Raw genomic sequence first — 22,956 nt, 5'->3', positions numbered from 1 at the left:
TGAGCTGTGACAGGGCGAGAGAGAGTCATGGACATATACACAGTAACAAACGTAAGGTAGATAGCTAGTGGGAAGCAGCCGCATGGCACAGGGATATCGGCTCGGTGCTTTGTGACCGCCTGGAGGGGTGGGATAGGGAGGGTGGGAGGGAGGGAGACGCAAGAGGGAAGAGATATGGGAACATATGTATATGTATAACTGATCCAATTTGTTATGGGGCAGAAACTAACACACCATTGTAAAGCAATTATACCCCAATAAAGATTTAAAAAAAAAAAAAAAAGACAACTGTAGGTTACTATCCCCACTGAACACTGATACAAAAATCCTCAACAAAATATTGGCAAATTGAATTCAAAAATACATTAAGAGATCATACACCACAATTAAGTAGAATTTATTCTAGGATGCAAGGAGGGTTCAATATCCACAAAACATCAATGATACACCACAGTAACAAACTGAAGAATAAAACTCATGACCATCTCAATAGATGCAGAAAAAGCTTCTGACAAAATTCAACGTCCATTTGTAATAAAAACTTTCAACAAAGTGGGTACAGAGGGAACATACCTCAACCTAATAAAAGCCACATATGACAAACCTACAGCCAATATCATTATCAACCGTGAAAAGCTGAAAGCATTTTTTCTATAATCAGGAACAAGACAACAATGGCCACTGTTGCCACTTTTATTCAACATAGGACTGGAAGCGCTAGCCACAGCAATCAGGCAAGAAAAAGAAATACAAGGCATCCAAACTGGAAAGGAGGAAGTAAAAGTCACAGTTTCCAGATGATACTATATTTAGAAAATCCTAAAGATGACAAAAAAAAACTATTAGAACTAATAAATTAATTCAGTAAAGTTACAGGATACAAAAGCAATTCTGTGTTTCTTTACACTAACAACAAACTAATAGAAAGAAAACAATCCCATTAACAATTGCAACAAAAAGGATAAATATCTCAGAATAAATCTAGGGAAAAGGTGGGAAAGAGTGCTTCTTCAATAAATGTTGCTGGGAAAACTGGACAGTTACATTCCAAAGAATTAAACTGGACTACTTTCTCACAACCTATAAAAAATAAACTCAAAATGGGTTAAAGACTTGAATGGAAGATGTAAAATCATAAAATTCCTAGAAGAAAACACAGGCAGTATGCTCTTTGACATTGGTCTAAGCAATATTTTTTGGATACGTCTCCTTAGGCAAGAGAAAGAAATGCAAAAATAAACAAATGGCACTACATCAAACGAAAAAGCTTTTGCACAATTAAGAAAACTATTAATAAAATGAAAAGACAGTCTACTAAATCAGAGAAGATCTCTGAAGCAATAATATCTGATAAGGGGTTAATATCCTAAATATACAAAGGTTCCATATAATTCAACATCAAAACAAAATAAAACAAGCTGATGAAATTATGGGCAGAGGACTTAAATAGACATTTTCCAAAGAAGACACAAATGGCCAACAGATGGATGAAAACATGCTCAACATCACTAATCATCAGGGAAATGCAAATCAAGACTACAATGAGATATTACATCATACCTGTCAGAATGGCTGTAATCCAAAAGACAATAAACAATGTGTTGGCAAGGATGTGGAGATAGGAATCCTTGTGCACTGTTGGCAGGAATGTAAACTGGTGCAGCCACTACGGAAAACAGTTTGGATGTCCCTCAAAATTTAAAAAACAGAACTACCATAAGATCCAGCAATTCCATTTCTGGGTATTTTTCTGAAGAAAACAAAAATGCTATTTTAAAAAGATTCATGCACCCCTATGTTCATTGCAGCATTATTTACAATAGCCAAGATATGGAAGCAACCTAAATGTCCACTGATAGATGAATGTGGCATATATACATTTATAACAGAATATTACTCAGCAACAGAAAAAGAATGAAATCTTGCCACTTGCAATAACATGGATGGACCTAGAGGTTATTATGCTAAGTGAAATAAGTCAGAGAAAGACAAACACCACATGATTTCACTTGCATGTACAATTTAAAAAACAATACAAACATAACAAAACAGAAAGAGTCATAGATACAGAATACAAACAAGTGGTTGCCAGAGAGAGGAGGGTGGAGGAGTGAATAAAATAGGTGAGGGAGATTAAGAGGTACACACTTTTGTCACCAAATAAATGAGTCACAAGGATTAAATGTACAGCATGGGGAATACAGTTAATAATAATATAATAACTTTATATGGTGACAGACGGTAACTAGACTTATTGTGGTGTTCATTTTGTAATATATAAAAAATATCGAATCACTATGTTGTGTACCAGAAACTAACATAGTGTTGTAGGTCAATTATACTTAAATAAAAAAAAAAAGGAAAAATAATAAATGGGAGACGAACCTCAAAAAAACAAGATAGCAAACAATATTCGTCAAAGTTGCTCAGAGACCCTTTTTTAAAATGTTGGTGTGCCACATGCTAGGACACAGATCCAATTATTAGGGAGTTTACATAGCTTCAGTGTAGCCCTTGTTAGCAAGTGGACTTTACATACATAAAGGATTCATATCAACATAACAATAAGAAAAATAATAAACATTTTGCATCAACTGTGAAATTCTGAAGACGTAAGCTGGAATACTGATCATGATGCTAATTTTTGCTAAATATTTCAAGTTTGGTACAAAGTAGAACTATATTTTTGGGCTTCCCTGGTGGCGCAGTGACTGAGAGCCCGCCTGCCAATGCAGGGGACGTGGGTTTGAGCCCTGGTCTGGGAAGATCCCACATGCTGCGGAGCAGCTGGGCCCGTGTGCCACAGCTGCTGAGCCTGCGCTCTGGAGCCTGCGGGCCACAGCTGCTGAGCTCATGTGCCACAACTACGGAAGCCCGCGTGCCAAGAGCCCGTGTTCCGCAATGGGAGAGACCACTGCAATGAGAAGCCTGCACACCACAATGAAGAGTGGCCCCAGCTTGCTGCAGCAAGAGAGAGCCCAAGAGCAGCAATGAAGACCCAGTGCAGCCAAATATAAATAACTAAAATAAATAAATTTAAAAAAAAAGAACTACATTTTTAAAACAAGCATTTCAGATAATTTGTCCTAAAAACAAAAACCTATCTTTATGTGCTAAAATAAAAAAAAAAATTAAATAGCAGTAATTTTGACTGACTTACAAGTAATAATGTCTTAGATGTGAAAACACTAATTTTAGTATCATACCTCAAGGGTGATAATCTCTCCTTAGTTGTCTTAAAAACCTATTTGTAACAGAAGAAAAGAGTAAATCTTCAAAACGCCAGCAGCTCAAATAAAATTCACTTCCCTCAAAAACTAAAGATTAGTACAGAAATAAATGAAATAGAGATCAGAAAAACAGTAGAGGGAAAAAAAGCATTGAAATTAAGAGTTGGTTTTTTGAAAATAATAACATTGACAATCCTTTAACTAGACTACTAAGGAAAACAGAGAGAAGACTCAAATAAGTAAAATCAGAAATGGAAGATGAGACATTACAACTAATGTCAGAGAAATAAAAATATTATAAGAAACAACTATGAACAATTATACACCAACAAATTGGACAATCTAGAAAAAATGGATAAATCCCTAGAAACACAATTTGCTAAAACTGAATTATGAATAAAAATCAGAATAGACCTATAACTAGCATGTAGATTAAATCAGTAATCAAAAACCTCCCAACAAAGAAAAGTCGAGGACCATTCAGCCTCACAAGTAAATTCTACCCAACTCTTAAAGAATTAACGCCAATCCTTCTCAAATTCTTATAAAATATTCAAGAGGAGGGAACACTTCTAAAATCATTTCATGAGGCCAGCATTAGCCTGATACCAAAACCAGAAAACGATACTACAAGAAAAGAAAACTACAGGCCATATCTCTGATGAATATAGACTCAAAAATCCACAACGAAATATCAGCAAACCAAATCCAACATCATATTATGAAAGGTGCAGGGGCTTCCCAGGTGGCGCAGTGGTTGAGAGTCTACCTGCCGATGCAGGGGACACGGGTTCATGCCCCGGTCTGGGAGGATCCCACATGCCACGGAGCGGCTGGGCCTGTGAGCCATGGCCGCTGGGCCTGCGCGTCCAGAGCCTGTGCTCCACAACGGGAGAGGCCACAGCAGTGAGAGGCCCGTGTACCGCAAAAAAAAAGAAAGGTGCATACACCATGACCAACTGGGATTTACCCCTGGAATGCAAGAATGCTTCAACTTATGAAAATTAACTAGTATGATAAACCATATTAACATAACAAATGTTACAAATCACATGATCATCTCAATAGATGCAGAAAAAGCATTTAATAAAAATTCAACAACCTTTCACATGATAAAAACATTCTACAAACTAGGAATAAAAAGAAATTACTTCACTATAATAAAGATCATATATAAAAAGCCCACAGCTAACATCATACTCAATGGTGAAAAACTGAAGGCTTTTTCTTTAAGAAAAGAAACAAGACAAAAATGCTCACTATTGGCATTTCTATTCAACATAGTACTGAAGTCCTAGCCCAGCCATCAGAGAAGAAAAAATAATTAAAGACATCTAAATAGGAAAGGAAAAAGTAAAATTATCTTTGTTTACAAATTCCATGACCTTAAATACAGAAAACTCTAAAGATTACACAAAAGAACTGTTAGAACTAAGAAATAAATTCAGCAAAGTTGCAGGATACAAAAGTCAACGTGTAAAGATCAGTTGCATTTCTATAAACTAATGATGAACAATCCAAAAAGGAAATTAAGAAAACAATTCCATTTACAACAGAATTAAACACAATAAAATACTTTAGGAATAAACTTAATAAAGGGAGTGAAAAGCTTATACAATAAAAAGTATGAAACACTGCTGATAGAATTTAAAGACGCAAATAAATGGAAAGACACCCTATGTTCATGGATTGGAAGACTTAATATTATCAAAATGCCCATACTATCCAAAGTCACCTACAGATTCAATGTAATCCTTATCAAAATCCCAATGGTAGTTTTTGCAGAAATTGAAAAATTCACCTTCACAATTCATATGGAACTACAAAGGATCCTGAATGCTCCAAATGATATTGAGAAAGAATAACAAATTTAGAATCCTCACACTTCTCCATTTCTAAACATATTTCAAAGCCATAGTAATCAAAAAATTATGGTAGTGGTATAAAGACATACATGTAGTCCAATGTAACAGAATAGACAGCCCAGAAACAATCCTATCAACTGATCTTCCACAGGGTCCCAAAAGAACACAAAGGAGAAAAGATAATCTCCTCAACAAATACTACTAGGAAAACTGGATGTCCACGTGAAAAAGAATGCAAGTTCATCCTTAACATACACCATACACAAAAGTCAACTCATCACGGATTTAAATGTTTAAGCTTTGAAACTATGAAACTCCTAGAAGAAACCACAGAGGAAAAGCTTCTTGGCATTGACATTGGCAATGATTTCTTGGATACGACACCAAAACAACAGGTAACAAAAACAAAAATAGAGAAACGGGATTACGTAAAACTAAAAAGCTTCTGCACAACAAAGGAAACAATCAAGAGAGTGAAAAGGCCACCTACAGAATGGGAGAAAATACCTGAAAACCACATATATGATAAGGGATTAATATTCAAAATATATAAGAAATTCCTAAACTCAAGGGCAAAAAACCCAAATAACCTGATTAAAAAATGGTCAAAGGATCTGAATAAACATTTCTCCACAGACAACACACATATGGTCAACAGGGCTATGAAAAAATGCTCATCATCACTAATTGTCAGGAAAATGTAAATCAAAATCACAAGGAAGTATCATCTCATGCCTGTTAGTATGGCCATTATTAAAAAATATTTTTTTTAAAACAACCCAGAAAATAAAACATGTTGACATGCATTTGGAGAAACTGGAACTCCTGTGCATTGTTGGTGTAAATTTAAAATGATTCAGCCACTGTGGAAAACAATATAGAGGTTCTTCAAAAAATTTAAAGTAGAACTATCATATGATCCAGCAATTCCACTTCTGGGAACTGAAATCAGGATCTCAAAGACATATCTGCACACCATGTTCACTGCAGTATTGTTCACAATAACCAAGAGGTGGAAACAACATAAATGTCCATGGACGAATGAATGGAAAAAGAAAATGAAGTAAACAATGGAATATTGTTCAGTCATAAAAAAGAGGAAAATCCTGTCATATGCTGTAACATGGATGGACCTTTTACATTAAGTGAAATCAGCCAGTCACAGAAGGACAAACACTGCTTGTTGCCATTTATGTGAAGTATCTGAGAGAGTCAAACTTACAAAAACAGAGTAGAAAGGTGGTTGCTAGGGGCTGGGGAGAGGGGGAAATGGGAGAACTGCTGTTCATGGGGTATTGTTTGTCATGCAAGACGGAAAGTTTCTACAGATCTACTGTACAACATGGTGCTTATAAAGTTTATAATACTGTACTATTCACTTAAAATTTTATTGAGGGAGATCTCCCATTATGTTTTTTATCACATTAAAAAGAAAAAAGTATTTCCAAGCTTTCCTTTGAGGTGGGAGCTAGAGTCCTGTTGGGCCCTGGGACGTGGTTCACTTATTCCAGTCAAGACACAACTTTCCCATCTCCACGCACACAGAGCTAGGGAGGCAGAAGCTCCAGGGACTAGCCTTCAAAGGCCAGAATATATAAACTTGATACCAAACTAATTTCCAGACTTGGGGATTAGAAGAAAGGACCCTGACAGGAAATGGTATGGTCAAACACTTACCCAGGTAACTGGAATACATTTGCAGTGTTAAATACCAGGACTTGAAAGAAAATGTGTTTCTAGATTTAGGTAGGATCTAAATGAAGATAAATAACTAAATAAATGAGGGATAAAACTAATCTATAGTATAAATACCCATTGAAACAAGTGTTACCACAATCTGAACCTGAATAGACAATATGAAGTCTAACTTATCAACTTATATTCAACATTTCTAATTGAATATAATTAGAACACAGCTCATCCACTCCCTCTGATCACATACACTCACATATACATGTATATAACCTTTTATATTTATAAAATGTAATATATATATACATATATATATAAATAATTTCCAAAACAATTTTTGCACCAGAAACAAAAAAAAAAATCTAAAAGAGAATTTAGATATCAATTAAACAGTCTTTTGGGTGTTTGATGTGGCCTCTTTGTACAAAGTGAGTATTTTCTAGGTAACCTGTCTAATTATCACTTCATAAAGTTTTACAGGCTTCATTTTTTTGTATCTACTTTTACCTTTTGCAAGTAAAGAACTGTTCCCTTTAGTACAGCATAAAAGGTCTTCCATCCTCGCTTTCCTCTTGGAGCTAGAAAGGGAAAAAAATTGAAAAATTTTATTTGATGGAAATTTGCGTTTTTCGAAGGAGAACCTAAAAGGTCAACATGGTGATTATGCTTCAATGTTCCTGGTTTATTTGCTACCGAGACTAATAATAATGAGAACTAAAATTTTCTTGAGCCTTACTGTATAACAGGCAGTATTATCTCATTTAATCCTCACAATAACACTGTGAGGTAGGTACTATTACTCTTGTCTTTTTATAAAACTGAAGCACAGAGAAGTACTCTGCTTATGGTCACATAACTAGGAAGAGGAGAAGCAGGATTCTGAGTCCAAGCAGCAAGGCTCTGCGGTCCATGCTCCAGTAGAGGTGACTAAAAGACTGAAAAAGCAAGAGGCATATTGGAAATACACATTAATCTAAGGGCTCACGAACCAGAGCCTTCATGGCTTCGTCAAAGTTTCCAGGAGTCATAAGAAAAAAGTCCCGGAATACAAAAGGACTCCTCTTGGCCTTTCTCCCAAACATCCATCAGCTGGACTGTAACTTTAATTATTATTACTCCTGTGGCAATTTGTGATACCTCTGCTGCAGATCATGCTGCCCTGTAACATAATTTTTTTTTTTCTAAATGTCTCAGTAGACTGTGAATAACCTGAGAACAGATATCCTTCATCTTCAGAATTCACAGAACCTAGCATAGTGCAAGGCAGACATTAGGCACCTTTATAAAAATTCTCCAAACTAAGTTTCTTCCGGAAGTCCTTATATTTCCTTTATTTATATTTTCCTGGAGTATAAAGTAGAATTTCTCTATTGACTTATATAAAACTTTACAGATTGTCCTAAAGTAAAAGCACAGATTAGCAAAACAGTTTACTATTTATTCTTAATCTTGATAAAATTAAAATCTGTAACTGGAAAAGGTTATTACCTGAATACCATTTCTCTAATGTCTACCAAATATGCAGGAAGGGCCATTTATTCTTATTCTGTTATCAACTATTTGGCTGTCTTTAGGCTGTCTTTAACCTGGATGCCTGATTAAATTAGGAAGTGCATTATTCTTAAGTAAATCTTTTAAATCTCCTTTGACTGAAGAATCGTTAGACTTGGAAAGTAGGTGAATAGCCACCTACAGAACACGGGTGCTCCTGCCAACACCATACTGAGATATCCACCTGGCAAAATAGGACTCAAAACATCCACTCTGTAGGTTTCCAGGGGAAATAAAAAAATTTCATCCCATCTGTTTCCATCACGTAAGGTTTTAAAGTGTGTACTCAAAAATAAATGATCAAAAAACGTATACCATAATCTTCTTTTTTAAAAAAATTTATTTATTTTATTTATTTATTTTTGGCTGTGTTGGGTCTTCGTTGCTGCACGTGGGCTTTCTCTAGTTGCGGCGAGCAGGGGCTACTCTTCGTTGCGGCGCCGGGGCTTCTCATTGCGGTGGCTTCTCTTGTTGTGGAGCATGGGCTTTAGGAGTGTGGGCTTCAGTAGCTGTGGCTCGTGGTCTCAGTAGTTGTGGCTCGCAGCTCTAGAGCGCAGGCTCAGTAGTTGTGGCACACAAGCTTAGTTGCTGCGCGGCATGTGGGAACTTCCCGGACCAGGACTCAAACCCTTGTCCCCTGCGTTGGCAGGTGGATTCTTAACCACTGCGCCACTAGGGAAGCTCCATAACCTTCTTTATAAAGAAAAACAAGTGGCTACTATAAAGAAAGCCATAGATCATCATATATATATATATATATATATATATATATATGAAATAAATGTTGACTGCCTTTTTCAATAGATGTCAAATTCTGATCGGGGCCATGTGAGAGCAGGGCACACAGAAGTGGCCCCGGGCTGCAGGAGCTGCTGCAGAGCAGGACAGAGGCAGCGGTGTGGTGGAGGTACCTGCTGGAAGGCAGACCAGCTGGTCTCTAGACCTTGTCTCAAACCTCTCCTCTCACCCACTAACCCTAATTCGGTAACTCCCGACCAGTCTCCCAACCTCTCAGGACTTCAGCTGCTTCATTTTAAAATGTGGATAATTCATATAACTTAAGGCAAAGCACTGGCTAATGCTGGAGAAGAACTTAGAGAAACCCTTCTGTTTTCTATAGGAGGAACACAGGTCCTGGATTTGAAAGGCTTTCCCCAAAGCCCTAAAACTAATTTAGTGGCATCTTGAGATTCCTTCAGTTTAAAGGTTTACAAATCTAGTTTTCTGCTTTTCAAGTAGAAATCTATTAATCTGTTACCAAGGTTGTTGCCCCAGAATCATAACCCCACCCCTCCCTCAAATGCAAACCAATTGCTCTTATCTAAGTTTCAGGAGGAAGCTGCAAGGAGAAAAAGAAGAACTGGTCAGAACCAACTAAGCCCAAGATGGGGGAAGATTTGACTTCCAGTGACCTTGAGCCAGATTAGCTGATCGACACACCCAATGACACCAGGATAGTTGACAACTGCCATGACAACAACTGGGAAAGCCCATACAAGGACTGAAGAGGAGTGTTGCATCAGGTCCAGATCCAAACCACACCTCTATTCATGAATATTCCTCCCTCTCTTTCCAATTCCCACCCTTTCACCTGGACCCTCCTATGTACATTGTGTCTCTGCCCGAATTGGGTTGAGAAGTTGATTTGGGAACCGAGTTCTGGCTTCTTTCCATTCTTTGGCCATTGAATAAAGGCTGTGCTGTCCCAGGCTCTTCATTGGTTTCATTAGTGGCTGTGTGAATCCGAGCAGAAAAATAACCTCCTTGACGGAGACAAGGAGTCTCCACCCGGGTTAGGACCCCAGTGTGGGTCTAGTCCACCAATTTGGTAACAAATTCGTGTACATGTTCACAAAAACTTTTAACAGATCTTCATCTTTACCACACTAAGCCTCCTAGAAATGGATCCCAAAGATCTCTCCAACCAAACTCTGATCGCAAGTCACCTGTGGGTGACCAATGCTGAGTCAGGGAGCATTAACCCTGTGTGCCATGCTCTATTTTTCCAGCTCCCACAGAAGTGTAAAACTTAATCTTGTTTTTGGTCAATTATAACTTAGTTGTTTAACGCACACCACAATGCTAAAAATAAGACACTAGTATTACCTCCATTTTACAGTGGAATTCAGGGAAGAAAGGGCCCACTGTGCACTAAACAGGATGGGAAGGCTGTAGAGGCAGCCTCAGTGGCCCTGATTTTAAAGCCACACACACACAGTGTGGCTATGGCTTTTGCACCCTCGGTGAGGCTTGCCATGTGAAACACAAGGGCTGGACCCCACTGAATGAGGAGGATTGTCCCTCATAATGACAACTGTAGAGGGAGTTAAATCTGACATCATAGCACATTCATTATTAAGTACAGAAGGCTGGGGAAAGAGCTATAACTGTAGTTACATAATGAACATGGTGGAAGGAATCAGTGAAATTACTGACTGGAAACTGGATGTATCCTACTGCAAGGCTCTAACTACAAGGGTGGTAGCGGGTTGGTAGGTAGATGCATTTTAACAAATATCTGGGTGCCTACTGTGAAAAGGTGTTTGCCAAACTTGATCAAAAGATACCGTTTTGTGCACTAGACTACGCTTCCACGGCTATTTTTAACATGCATACCCAGAGTCCAAAGACTGCTTTCCTTCTTCTTGAAAATAAAAGAATCTTGGTGTATTTTAACTCATCAACTGTCTCCAACCTTACATGATAACAGTGGCTATTACTTTTGTCTTGTTTAATACTACTGAAGTAGACATTTTGTATAAATTGCCACTGTCTGCTTAGATTTTCCCTCATGTTTACTATAATATTACCTTTATTTGTTACTTCTGTAACTCAGGTTGTTTTTGGAGGCCATTTTCAATTACTTATTGAAATCTATACTTAGAAGTTCTTTTAGTGAGGGTCTTTTGGTGGCAAATCTTTTTCTGTTTATCTTCATATGAAAATGTCTTTATTTCATAAAAAATTCTAGGGACTTCCCTGGTGGCACAGTGGTTGAGAATCTGCCCGCCAATGCAGGGGACACGGGTTCGAGCCCTGGTCTGGGAAGATCCCACATGCCACGGAGCAACTGAGCCCATGCGCTACAACTACTGAGCCTGTGCTCTAGAGCCCACGAGCCACAACTACTGAGCCCGTGTGTCACAACTACTGAAGCCTGCGCACCTACAGCCCACGCTCCACAACAAGAGAAGCCACCGGCATGAGAAGCCCAAGCACCGCAAAGAACAGTAGCCCTAGCTCGCCACAACTAGAGAAAGCCCGTGCGCAGCAACAAAGACCCAATGCAGCCCAAAATTAATTACTTAATTAATTAAAAAAAAGTCTAGGTGGACAATTACCTTTTCTCATGAAGACATTACTTCATGTTGTTTACGTACAGGTTTCTTCACGTTTATCCAGCTCTGGGCTTCTCAGGTATCATTTCCAAACACTTGCAGTCATCATATGTTTGAATACTGTCTCTCCATTGTCTCCGCTATTGAAACTTCTGATACTCTAACTTCTCAGTCTACCCCACAGGCAAGGCTTCACTGCTCCTTCATACTCTATCTTTTTGTCCTCTGTGCTAAAAGCTGGTAGTTTTATCTCCAGTACTCCTTGGGCACCCAGATCCACAGATGCCCTGAGGGATTAGCAGTCCCAGGGCTAGCTCACTTCCTAGATTTGTACTCATTTCCCTTTCATTGTTACAGGTTCATCCACTCATTTAAAAGGTGTTTAAAAATATTTTAATCACTTTTAGATGTTTCATAATGTACGAGTTTTGGAATTTGTAGGCCATCGTGTTGCCAAAAAAGAGTTTCTCATTTTTTCTTTTCTTTTGAAGAATTCATTCACAAATTTTATAATCTAGAATTCATTTGAAGCAGGATAAGGAGATAGGAGCGGAGGACAGCATGAGAGGAACTAGAACAAGGAAGGAGGCTGTTACAATCGCCCACATGAGAGAAAAAGCCCAAAATATGGATAGAGGTGCACAGTAAAGACAAAGAACTGGAAAGAAAGGGGAAGGCAGCAGTGCTAACTGAGCACCTATACTACAGTGCTCTGAGCACTGGGCAAGCATTATAAACGTTCTGTTTGATCCAAATGATCCTTTCAGTTAGGCATCACTGCCTCTATTTCACATTGATGTCTCCATTATAACTACATCTGCAGCTCTGAGAGGTGGTGTAAGCTACTGAGGGGGCTACGTACATACGGATTTCAAAGCTACTGTCTAGTGCAACTCGGAGGAGGAAACATGTTCTATGGATACATTAAGGGGAAACTCTCCAGGTGACAATCCTTTGCAATAGTCAGGCGTACTACTCCAGTGAGGTAAGCACAGACGGCAGGGAATGAGAAGATAGGACAGCAGAGGAATGCAAGTCAGGTGTGTTCTCTGATCTCGCTGATGCCTTCAGAAGCACCCCTGCTCATGGCGATGCAGCTCAGAACTGAGCCACGATCCTGTGTCTGCCCCCTAGCTCACCTAGCATTTTGCAGAGTAACAAGGCTAATAGCAGTAATAATTGTAGCAGTAGTGATAGCATCAGCTAACATTTATCGAGAACATACTGTTTTAAGCACTGTTCCAAAACTGGATGTGTGTTAACTAAAGCCCACAACTCTGTGAGGAGCCACTTCTATATTCTTCATTTTACAGATGTGGACTCTGAGACTTCACTAACCTGCAGCACTAGGTTCCCCATCGCACTGGCCACTTTCACTCTGGTTTGTATGCAGGGAAAGAGCAGTCAAACTAGACTCATCCACACTGAGTTGGTTGACTCTGAGATATAGGGGTGATATTCAAAGTAAAACAAGAAACAAAAAAGTCAACAGGCCTCTGTGACTTTTTACACCACACACACAACACATTTCTGCAAAAGAGAAATTCGCAGTTGTTCCAAACCTGAGCAGTAGTGAAACTATCATTAAATCTTCAATATTATAAACCATTTCTTATTAATATTCTGATCTTATCTTTATTATACATTTGAAGAAGTCTTCTTGAAAATATGAAGTACAATGAACAATATTTTGGCTTCAGTTACTACCACTGATCTTTAAAGAATAGTTAAATGCACAACCGAGAATGAAAGCACAGCCTGTCACCCTTCTTTCATAAAGAGGAAGGTATAAAATATTCCTGAGCAATGAAATATTCAGTAAAGAGTAATGATGGATATATGCCAGAAAATAAAGATATTTATTTTTTTAATTCACCAAAAGGTATAAGCCTTATGCAAAGGTTTTTATTTGCATGCTATACTCTCCAACTTTAATTTCTTCTGAACCGAACTGGGAACAGATTGCGTTTAAGATCTTACTGTTCCAATTTTTCTATTTTCATCAAAATCTTGGCCTGTTTTTGAACACTCCTCACTGTGGGTTCCCTGATTATCTACTTTTTTCTTTTCTTCAAGTTTAATATCAGAAAGACTTAAGAAGCATAGAAAGACATAGTATGGACAGTGTCTATTTTTTCTTTAATACACAAACCTTTCTTTCCTGTCTGTTGGCCTGAAAAATATTCTTCCATTGCTCCAGTAAAGTGACAAAAATACCATTTTTTCCCCAAATGGTAGAGAAGGTCAGTAAGCCATATCCACACTAATTAGAAACAATTCTTAAGTTATGGCCTGAAAGCTAACAATGGAGGCCCTGCCAGGCTAGGAAACAAGGGAAATGTGAGGATGTAATAAGCTCCATGTAAAATACCTTCAATTTCTCTATGTTAATGGGAGAAAGACATTTAAAATATAATGCCACACCACCGAGGGCATTCCAAAATAAATCTAACACCTTGCTGAACTTGGAAACAAAGATGTGCTCAGCAAAAGCCCTTCTACACTGTACAATTGGGACATGTCTGTACGAGATTTGTAAAAGGCACAAGACATTTCTAAAGTTTAATTCCCTAGTGACAGCATCTGAAAACTGGGCAAAATTCTTAAAGTATCTCTATTATAGGATGAAGAGATATGCTACCTTGGTAGGAAGCAAGCTCTTCAATTCTACATCACTGAGGCAGCTGAAGGTGCACCCCAGGCAGGGGGAGTTTACTTTCTATGACTGGTATGCAAAGGATTTAGATAAATTCATGGATGACAGCTCTCCCTACAAATCATTATGTGAAGTTAACAGTAATCTTTGTATATTTATCCCTAACTTCCTTTCATAAAATATTCTCAGGCACCACCACAAGAAGTACCATTAAATCTTAGTTGAGTAACTGAGACACTCAGATTACTGCTTGAAGCAATGGAATCCCAGCTGCGCACAACAGAAGTTACCTTTGGGAGAAAACTCACACAATATTAAGCAAATCATAGTGTTAATTATCTCCAGGTTTATAACAGAGTGGTAGAAATAAAACAGTACTATTACTATCTTATATTTCTAAATCATTTACCTTTGAAACAGTTAAGGCAATTTACACATTTAAAAAAAATCAGTTAATCTTTATAATCTTTCTCTTTACGACTGGGAGCTGTTACCTGCAGTCAACTCTATTTTATAAAAGGAAAAACTGGGGCAGCCTTACAGGAACTAGAAGTACAACCTATACAGATTGCTTTTCCCTGAAAAACACTTCCTTCTTTTTATAATAGAAATAGGTTTACATCACTGGTAGAGAACAGAACATGAAACACAAGAGAGAATTGGAAGAATATGCTCCCCAGGATGCCCCTGGCAGGATGATGTTCACACTGGATGTGATTCTATTCCTTTAAGAAGTCAAGACTCTTACCCTAAATTGATCTTTCTGGAATGGCAGAAAGTACTCTGGACCAAGAACCAGGAAACTTGGATTTTATTCATACCCTGCTGTCTACTATTTCTCTGACTTTCAACAAGTTGCCTAACATCTCTGGTTATAAATCTATAAAATGACACTACAACATACAATAATTACTTTACAGTGTTGTTTCATAAAGGTTATTAGGACACAAACCCTACCACTAAACAGTTCACATTAACAGTGAAACTTAATACAACATGATAAGTTGTATAAACCAAATTACCGGTAGCATGGCACTAACCGAAAGCAACCACAGTGGAGGTTTCAAGCAGGTAAAGAGAGGAGGAAGTCACTAATTCTACCCATGTGTAGGGTTTACAAGTCAGAGAAGGTTCTAAATGAGGATTTCGTTTTCAGCAGATAGAAAAGGGGGGTTTTCTTTGGCCCTCCACCTTCTCTACAGTATATCTGGACTAAGAGACTGAATCAAAACATGGATCTCAATTACAGAAGACTCATAATACTGATCACCACCATCCTTTATCAGGATGGCCTCTGGACAAAAGCCAACATAGTATTTTCCACAGAGAGCACATGATTTGAAATTCTGGTTTCACCTAAGTGACCTCGGGCAAGTCAGCCTCCCCATGCGTCACTTACTTTCTCTGTAAAACAATAATAAAATGCTACCTACACCTCATAGGGTTATTCTGAAAATCAGATGAGTTAATATATGTGAATCTTTTAAAAGTGTATTTTTTATTGTTAGGGATACTGTCTTCTAAAAGAAAATGCATCCAATTTCCATGCTAAAACACAAAGACTTACTTTTTAAACATCATTCATGTATTCAGAAATTTTTCTTTGTTAAAGTCAATATTTTGAGAAGAACCCCCACCCCGGCCCCAGACATTCCTGATGCATTTTTAATAGAAAAGGGGTAACCTTTCACCCTTAATTTAATTGGGGGGAGGATGGAGTACAGCACATTCATTAACATATTTATTGTTTCTGTTTTGTCCCAGGTCCTGTCCTGTCTTGACATTGGATACATCAAACATGAATGCAAACAGTAAAAGTGAACAGTGGGAGGAGGAACAAAAGCTGATGGAGAAATTTTTACCCAAGTAATAAGCCATAAAAATGTACAAACCCAACTTGTAAACAAATACCTTCCTCCACTCAGCTAGGAGATGGTTTCACAGCTAGCCATTGCTAGAAGCACAGGGAGAATGTAAAGGACTTGTGCTGAGGTTGGAGAAGAGGGCAGGACATAATAAGAACATATCATCACGAGCTAAGGTTACGGGAAAAGTGTGCAGGCAGCGAGAAAGACAAAAATAACCCAGAATATATAGCTATTTTTTCAGGAAAAACAAATACTAGAGTCATATAAACTTTTTTAGCATTTTGACAGAGGAACGTCCCGCACATTTTCTTGGCTGCTGCTTTCCCAGATACCAGCATGACCTCTGCCCCTTCACTTCAATCAGGTCGCTGCTCAGATGTCACCTCCCCCAGGGCTTCCTCTCCTCACCTTGCCTTGTTTTTCTCTGGATCACTTAACAGTCACCTGAAATACCACCTATTTATTATTGAGCTCCCCCTATACTAGAATGGAATCTCCAAACAAGTATTATTTGTTACTGTGTCCAGAGAACAGATTAAAAACTCGAAAAAGAAGAAAAGCATCAGATGTCCTAAATAGGCATGTAGATGAGGCAACTCAACAAACATTGAAGATAATTTTTTTAAAAAGTGTCTCCATCATTTAGGTGAAATACATTTGAAAACTCAGGTTGGTTAAAGAGCAAAGAAGAGGCAGGACAAAATTTTCATACAGATTATTTCAACAAGAGGATGTTGGATATGGAAATAGGATATCAGTAAAGACCCAGGCTCATAAGGAACAAACACAGCTTGACAAATTGCTATGGGTTTTCAATAATTATTAAAGAATGGACATCTGTGGAAAGGGACTTTAAATTCTAGGAAACAAACGCCATCCCATAATTCTTTTTTTTAAAAATTGACATATAATGACATGTAACATTATGTTAGTTTCAGGTGTACAACATGATTCAATATTTGTCTATACTGCAAAATGGTGACCACTGTAAGTGTACTTAACATCTATCACCATACATTGCCGCAGTTTTTTTCTTGTGATGAGGACTTTTAAGATCTATCCTCTTAGCAACTTTCAATTATGTAATACAGTGTTATTAACCATAGTCACCATGTTCATAATTCTTATAAACTGAAGGAAGATGCTGGAGAACTTGCTATTTTAATAACCACCTTAAAAAGTTGGACAATAGCAAAATGTTACTGAAGTTCAATAACTTCATTATATGTGAAAGGTATGAACACTGAACTCCAAGAAAATCAAGCATACTATGTTTTTTCATAAGTTTTTGAGTAATTTACAGGATAAATTATCAAACTTACAGAGAGGAACATACTAAAATAAAATGTAAGGGTAAATTATTACAGTCTATCTGAGGAACGCAGGTAACTGCTAAATCAGATAAGCCTGAATCTGGCTCATCAAGTGACACCAAATCAAGTTTCTTCAACTTCACAAGCACCTTATGACCAATAAACTTTAGAGTCTAAGATGCTGCTGAGCATGCATTTCTACAAATAGAATTCAAGTAGGCTACCTTAATTGTAAAATAGCCCAAGCCCCATTGGCACCTTTAACACGCCCCTGGGCAAAAGCTACTACAGGTCAACAAAAATAATTCCTAGTGGCAAGGAAGAGCAGCCTGCAGGCAGAGTCTGTTCTCAGGGGAGATGACAGCAGTCTGACTGTTTTACCCCAAACTTAGGAGCTTCAGGAGAGACTGCCAGCTCCCCTTTCTAAAACACGGTTCCCAACCCTTCCTACAAGACCGCTGACACAGATGCCAGAAAACAGCCCACTGCCATGAACTGCATCTGAAGTGATGCCACCATGTGTGTAACTCTTAGCTTTTCCATGTCAGGCCAAACTCTTCCATTTGTTTAGACTGCCAGGGCTTGGAAGAGCTTCACCCCTTCCCACCTTGGGACTTCCCACCTTGTAACCAGGACTGCATTCCTAAGAGGACTGCAACAAGCAGCCTTGATACAAATTACTAAGTGCTGCTAAAACAACATGAAACATTTGTCAACGATCCCCATCCCCAATTTATTTATGGTAAGAACAGTACCACAACAGCCATTAGCAGATTTTTAAAAGGGAGGTTTAATACCCACCACCTTATCATAAGTCATCTTAAAAAAGAGACAACAGGCCCCAAATGGAGTCACTTGTGCTCAGCCCACCTCACCAGACCGAGGCTTAATAACTAACTTTATTGCAGTAATTGCAGTACAACCTCCTCCAGGAATGGTCTTAACCAACTAGTCTGGAAGTTTCTTGTCAGCAGCAATGAGGAAATATGCTACACAGGCCCTTTCCATACCCCAGAAGAAGATAAGGTGACCACTCTCCCCTTTTCCCTTCCCTCCTGCCTATAAAAGCCTTGACTTTGTACGGCTCCTCCAAGCTCCTCTCTGCTTGCAAGGTGGGATGCTGCCCAATTGACTGATGGTTTAATAAAGCCAATTATATATTTTAAATTTATTTTATTGCATTTTTTGTTATTTAACAGTCAATTTTTATTGGTAATCATGCTTAAGTGTTTGTTATACCTTTTTCCATTTGTCTTTATTTTGAAAACATTTTACTATATTTTAGACATCATTATATTTCATTAGGCCTTTAAATATTCTATTGCATTGATGTTATATTTTAAATAACAAATGTTTAACATAAAACACTGATTTTCCCTGATAATGTAAGTTATATTCATCCAGTGTCAATGGCAAAAAATTTCAAAGTAAATAAAAAATATGGAAAATAACAGAAAAAACCACACATAGAAAAAATATGTAAAATCACCAGTCTAACCACCAGAGAGCATTTCAGTATATAAGCTCCTAATCATTTTACTACGCACACATCTGCCACAAAATTGGGATATCATACTTGTTTCCTTTAAACATTTCTACTTATATATCATATGTCATTTTAAAAATGACTGCAAGAGTGACACTGTATTGCTCTTGCTGGTCATTCAGCTGTTTCCAAGATGATGATGGCAATAACACTGCTGCTGCTGCTAATATTATCTAAAACAATAACTAAGTTCTTTAATAACAATTAGGTTCTTTCTATGTGCCAGACACTGTGCTAATAAGCACCTTAAGGTGGCAATCTCACCTTTGAGGCTTTTGCATTACCTATTTCCCTCACTGGAATACTCTTATATACGCCATTTGTATCCAAAGATGTTACGGACTTCCTTTTGCAATTCAGCTTTCAGCTGAATGACACCTGCTCAGGTATATCCCCTCCCTCTCCTTATTTCCTATCAAGAGTGAATGGACTGGCACACAGCTGGTGCTCGAAAGAATTTCTACTTTGCAGCCAATTAAGCCGACTGTGCTCTTTTCCCCATGGGGGCCTGGTGTGCAGTGGCTGCAAACAACAGGCTCCTTGGTAGTGTAGTGTATGAGCCTGTTGCCAGTATGGGTTGCCCTAAGGGATGTTGGATTCAGCCCTTTCCAGTGGACATTTGTGACTGGTATGCTGTCCCCAGTTGAGGCTCCAGACAGGTATGTGAGGTGCCTTTGGAAAGCCCCAGGGTGCAGTGGCCAGGGTCCACATTGGCCAAGTCATGATGTCCATCTGCACCAAGCTGCAGAACAAGGAGCATGTGACTGAGGCCCTCCTCAGGGCCAAGTTCAAGTTCCCTGGCTGCCAGAAGATCCACATCTCCAAGAAGGGGGGATTTACTAAGTTTAATGAGGATGAATTTGAAAGCATGGTGGCAGAAAAGCGGCCCATCCCAGATGGCTGTGAGGTCAAATACATCCCTAATCGTGGCCCCTGGACACATGGCGGGCCCTGCACTCGCGAAAGCCTTGGCACTGTCCCCTCCCTACTTGCCCACCAATAAATTCTACTTTCTTGTCCAAAAAAGAAAAAATAAATTCTAAAATGAATCAATGATCTATCTAGTTTCAAAGCTCAAATTCTTAATTCTGTACTATCCAGTGATAAAATTTTGGTACATAAATTTCCATCACCATAATTATTTCCTTTAGGAAACCAGTATTGCATTTTGAATTTCAAATTTACATCAGGTTACTGAAGACTTTGATAAACTGTAATAAACAAACATAGAGAAATGAAGATTATTTTCTTCTTTCTCCTAAATTTTAACTATACTGAAAATATAAATAGAATGAGTCAACAGTACAAACAGAATAATTTCTAAAAATCAGATGTAGTGAAAACTGTGCATTCTTCTTTCAGAAAGAAATATTCAGATTCTGAACAGAGTTTTTTTGGTGCTAAAAGATTATAGTTTCTATTCCACATTCCTTGTCAAAAGTATTGCTTCTGAGAACGGTGGGTGACCTCTTTTAACCAACACTAATGAAGGAAAGGGTGGATTTTAAATGAAAGACAGGAGCCATCAAAATGGAACTTAAAAACCTAAAACTTATTTAGTCTAAATGTAGAATTGTGAAGAGGCACTCCTCATCAAACACAGATAAAATGCCACCAGAACTAGACCGCCACCAAGCTCCTACTTGAGGACTCAAATGGCCACCCTCAAGGCACTGCTCTTTGGCCTTGTGTCAAAGGGCTTCATTATACAACCCTGCTGCCACAGAACAGCAAAGTGGCAAGGAGGGGGAACTTAGCCTAGTTTTAAAATAATTGCTTTGCTTTGCCTCCACTTAAAGAGTCTTTCTCTAATAGGAGGAGACACTGTCTTCTGGGGAAAAAATATTCCACTTTTATTATCTCTTAATTACAGTGTCGCTGTTCCCAGTGTTATACAATAACAAAGAATTCTGCCTGCAGTGCCATTATAAACTCTATTTTCAGTAAGTGTGACTCAGAATATCATCTACTCTCTCAAATTTGACATGTGGGACTGAATTTTCAAAACTTTCACTGACAGGCAATGTGTAAACCCCTCTAAAGTGAGTGAAACCCCCTAACCTTCTCAAGACACTACTCAACACTCCTTACATCCAAAGCGTTTAAAATGAGATCTAAAATGTGAAACAAATATGGCTCCCACACCCTTAAAAAGCAATTAACATTTCAATATTTCAAATAGAAACAGATCTCAGGTGGGTAAAATCAATGAAGGATCTATACTGGAAATGTGATTCAAATATTTCAAAATTACTAAAGTGGTATGTCCACATAATTAGCTTCTTTGATTCACTTCTTCCCAACTCCTCCAATACCAGTTTCCAAAAGAAACCACTTTTTAACATTTACTGTTTCTCGGGGTAGTTAATTTGCATCATATCCCTAAACAATGTGCTGTGATAATAGATTGTAAAATTCTCTATTGATTTTCTGCTGTGAGAGATGAGGACTAGCAAATGTGACTGCTCCATTCCACCTGCCCAGTACATTTGTATGGCTTTTTATCTGCATCTTATTTGTTGTCCCAGTAGTTTTAAGAGCATGCTAACAACATTATTTCCTGCTTCTTGGGTATTAGGTAGTCCCTTTCCACTTCTCTCTAAGAGCAGCATGATGGCTCTATCTCTGTTTCCCTTGGGCTCTCCCCTCTCCACTTTTACACCCCAAATTCTTTCATCTGTATTCTTACAGGGTCAAGGTGGACAATATTTACATTCCACTGTGTAACCATAATTAAATCTTTTACATTTCTAAATGTGAAAAACAAAAAAACCAAAATTTTATTATTGTGGTGAAGGTTTAAAATATTACGAGGTGAATACTAATTTTGGGGTTTTCGGTTTTATAATTATTATTTTTCTTGCACAGACTTCAAGAAAAATACCAACTGCTTCTAAATTTCCCATGCAATCAGGTGTTCTATCAAGTTTTAAAAATTTTATAATGAAACGTTAAGAGATCAGAAGGCTATCAAGAGCAAGAAACATATGTGTACCTAATTTTTAAAAATTGTCAATATAGTTGAATTGCTAGGTACTCCTCACTGACTGCATGTTCTTCCCCTTTCCAGAGGTAACCACTAAGCCATATTTAATGATTCCTATGTGGATGTGTTCCTATTCAAAATAGTGCTGTGTTGCATGCTTTAAGATGCTACCATATATGCACATTCTTCTGCAAGTTGCTTTTTTTCATTAAACATTACCTTTTGTGAGAGTCATTCATGTTAAAAATTGTAACTCTAGTTACTTGCTTTTCACTGTTACATAGTTTTCTACTATATGAATATATGAAACCTTTCCAATCTCTTATTAAGGGCCATTTAGGTTGTTTTATTTTGATCTAACATAATGTTGCTATGAACAATCCCCTCCTTGTAAAATGGCAAGAGTTTCTGTAGATACGTACCTAGGACTGGGTTAACTGAGACACAGGTGTAGGCTCTTCCAACTTTATTGATTATTGCCAACTGTCTTCCAAAGTGGTGATACCACCGACACTCACATGCACGGGGTGGAAGAGTGCTCACTGCTCTAAAATCCTTGCCAGCATTTGGTATTATCACTCTTTCAAATTCTGGCCAATGAGACATATGTGAAATGATATCTCACTGTGTGTTTAATCTGAATATCCTTGATTACTGGAGGCTAAGTATCTCCTCATATATATTTATGGATCACTGCAATTTATTTTTCTGTGAATGGTCTGTTCCAACTGTTGTCCATTTTTCTGTTATGTCGTCTTTCTAATTAATTTAAGATTCCTTTACACACACACACACAATACTAATCCATTATTAGTAATATAATATGCTACAAAGTATCTTCTCCCATACTGTGGATTATCTTCTAACTTTTTAAAAGAGGAGTCTTCACATTAATGTAATCATATACAGCA

General features: G+C 37.9%; 1 protein-coding gene and 1 non-coding gene across 5 annotated transcripts in view; one reads left to right on the top strand and one right to left on the bottom strand.

Annotated features, from left to right (window-relative positions):
• Positions 1-22,956, bottom strand: part of PSD3 (pleckstrin and Sec7 domain containing 3) — a 572,386-nt gene that overhangs the window by 80,197 nt on the left and 469,233 nt on the right. For all 4 annotated transcript variants that reach the window (XM_022571390.2, XM_022571392.2, XM_089903828.1 and 1 more), the window contains one exon: positions 7,295-7,365. In XM_022571390.2, the coding sequence (XP_022427098.2) occupies positions 7,295-7,365 (71 nt within the window). The remainder of the gene's footprint in view (positions 1-7,294; positions 7,366-22,956) is intronic.
• On the top strand, positions 19,525-19,663 carry LOC115803238 (small nucleolar RNA SNORA70). The gene has a single exon (XR_004023922.1). It is a non-coding gene; the product is annotated as a small nucleolar RNA SNORA70 (small nucleolar RNA).

Source organism: Delphinapterus leucas, chromosome 21 (assembly GCF_059928025.1).
Source record: "Delphinapterus leucas isolate spDelLeu-1000000601 "Yukka" chromosome 21, BTC_Dleu_Yukka2, whole genome shotgun sequence".
Classification (NCBI taxonomy): domain Eukaryota; kingdom Metazoa; phylum Chordata; class Mammalia; order Artiodactyla; family Monodontidae; genus Delphinapterus; species Delphinapterus leucas.
This window is presented reverse-complemented; position numbering and strand designations above follow the sequence as displayed.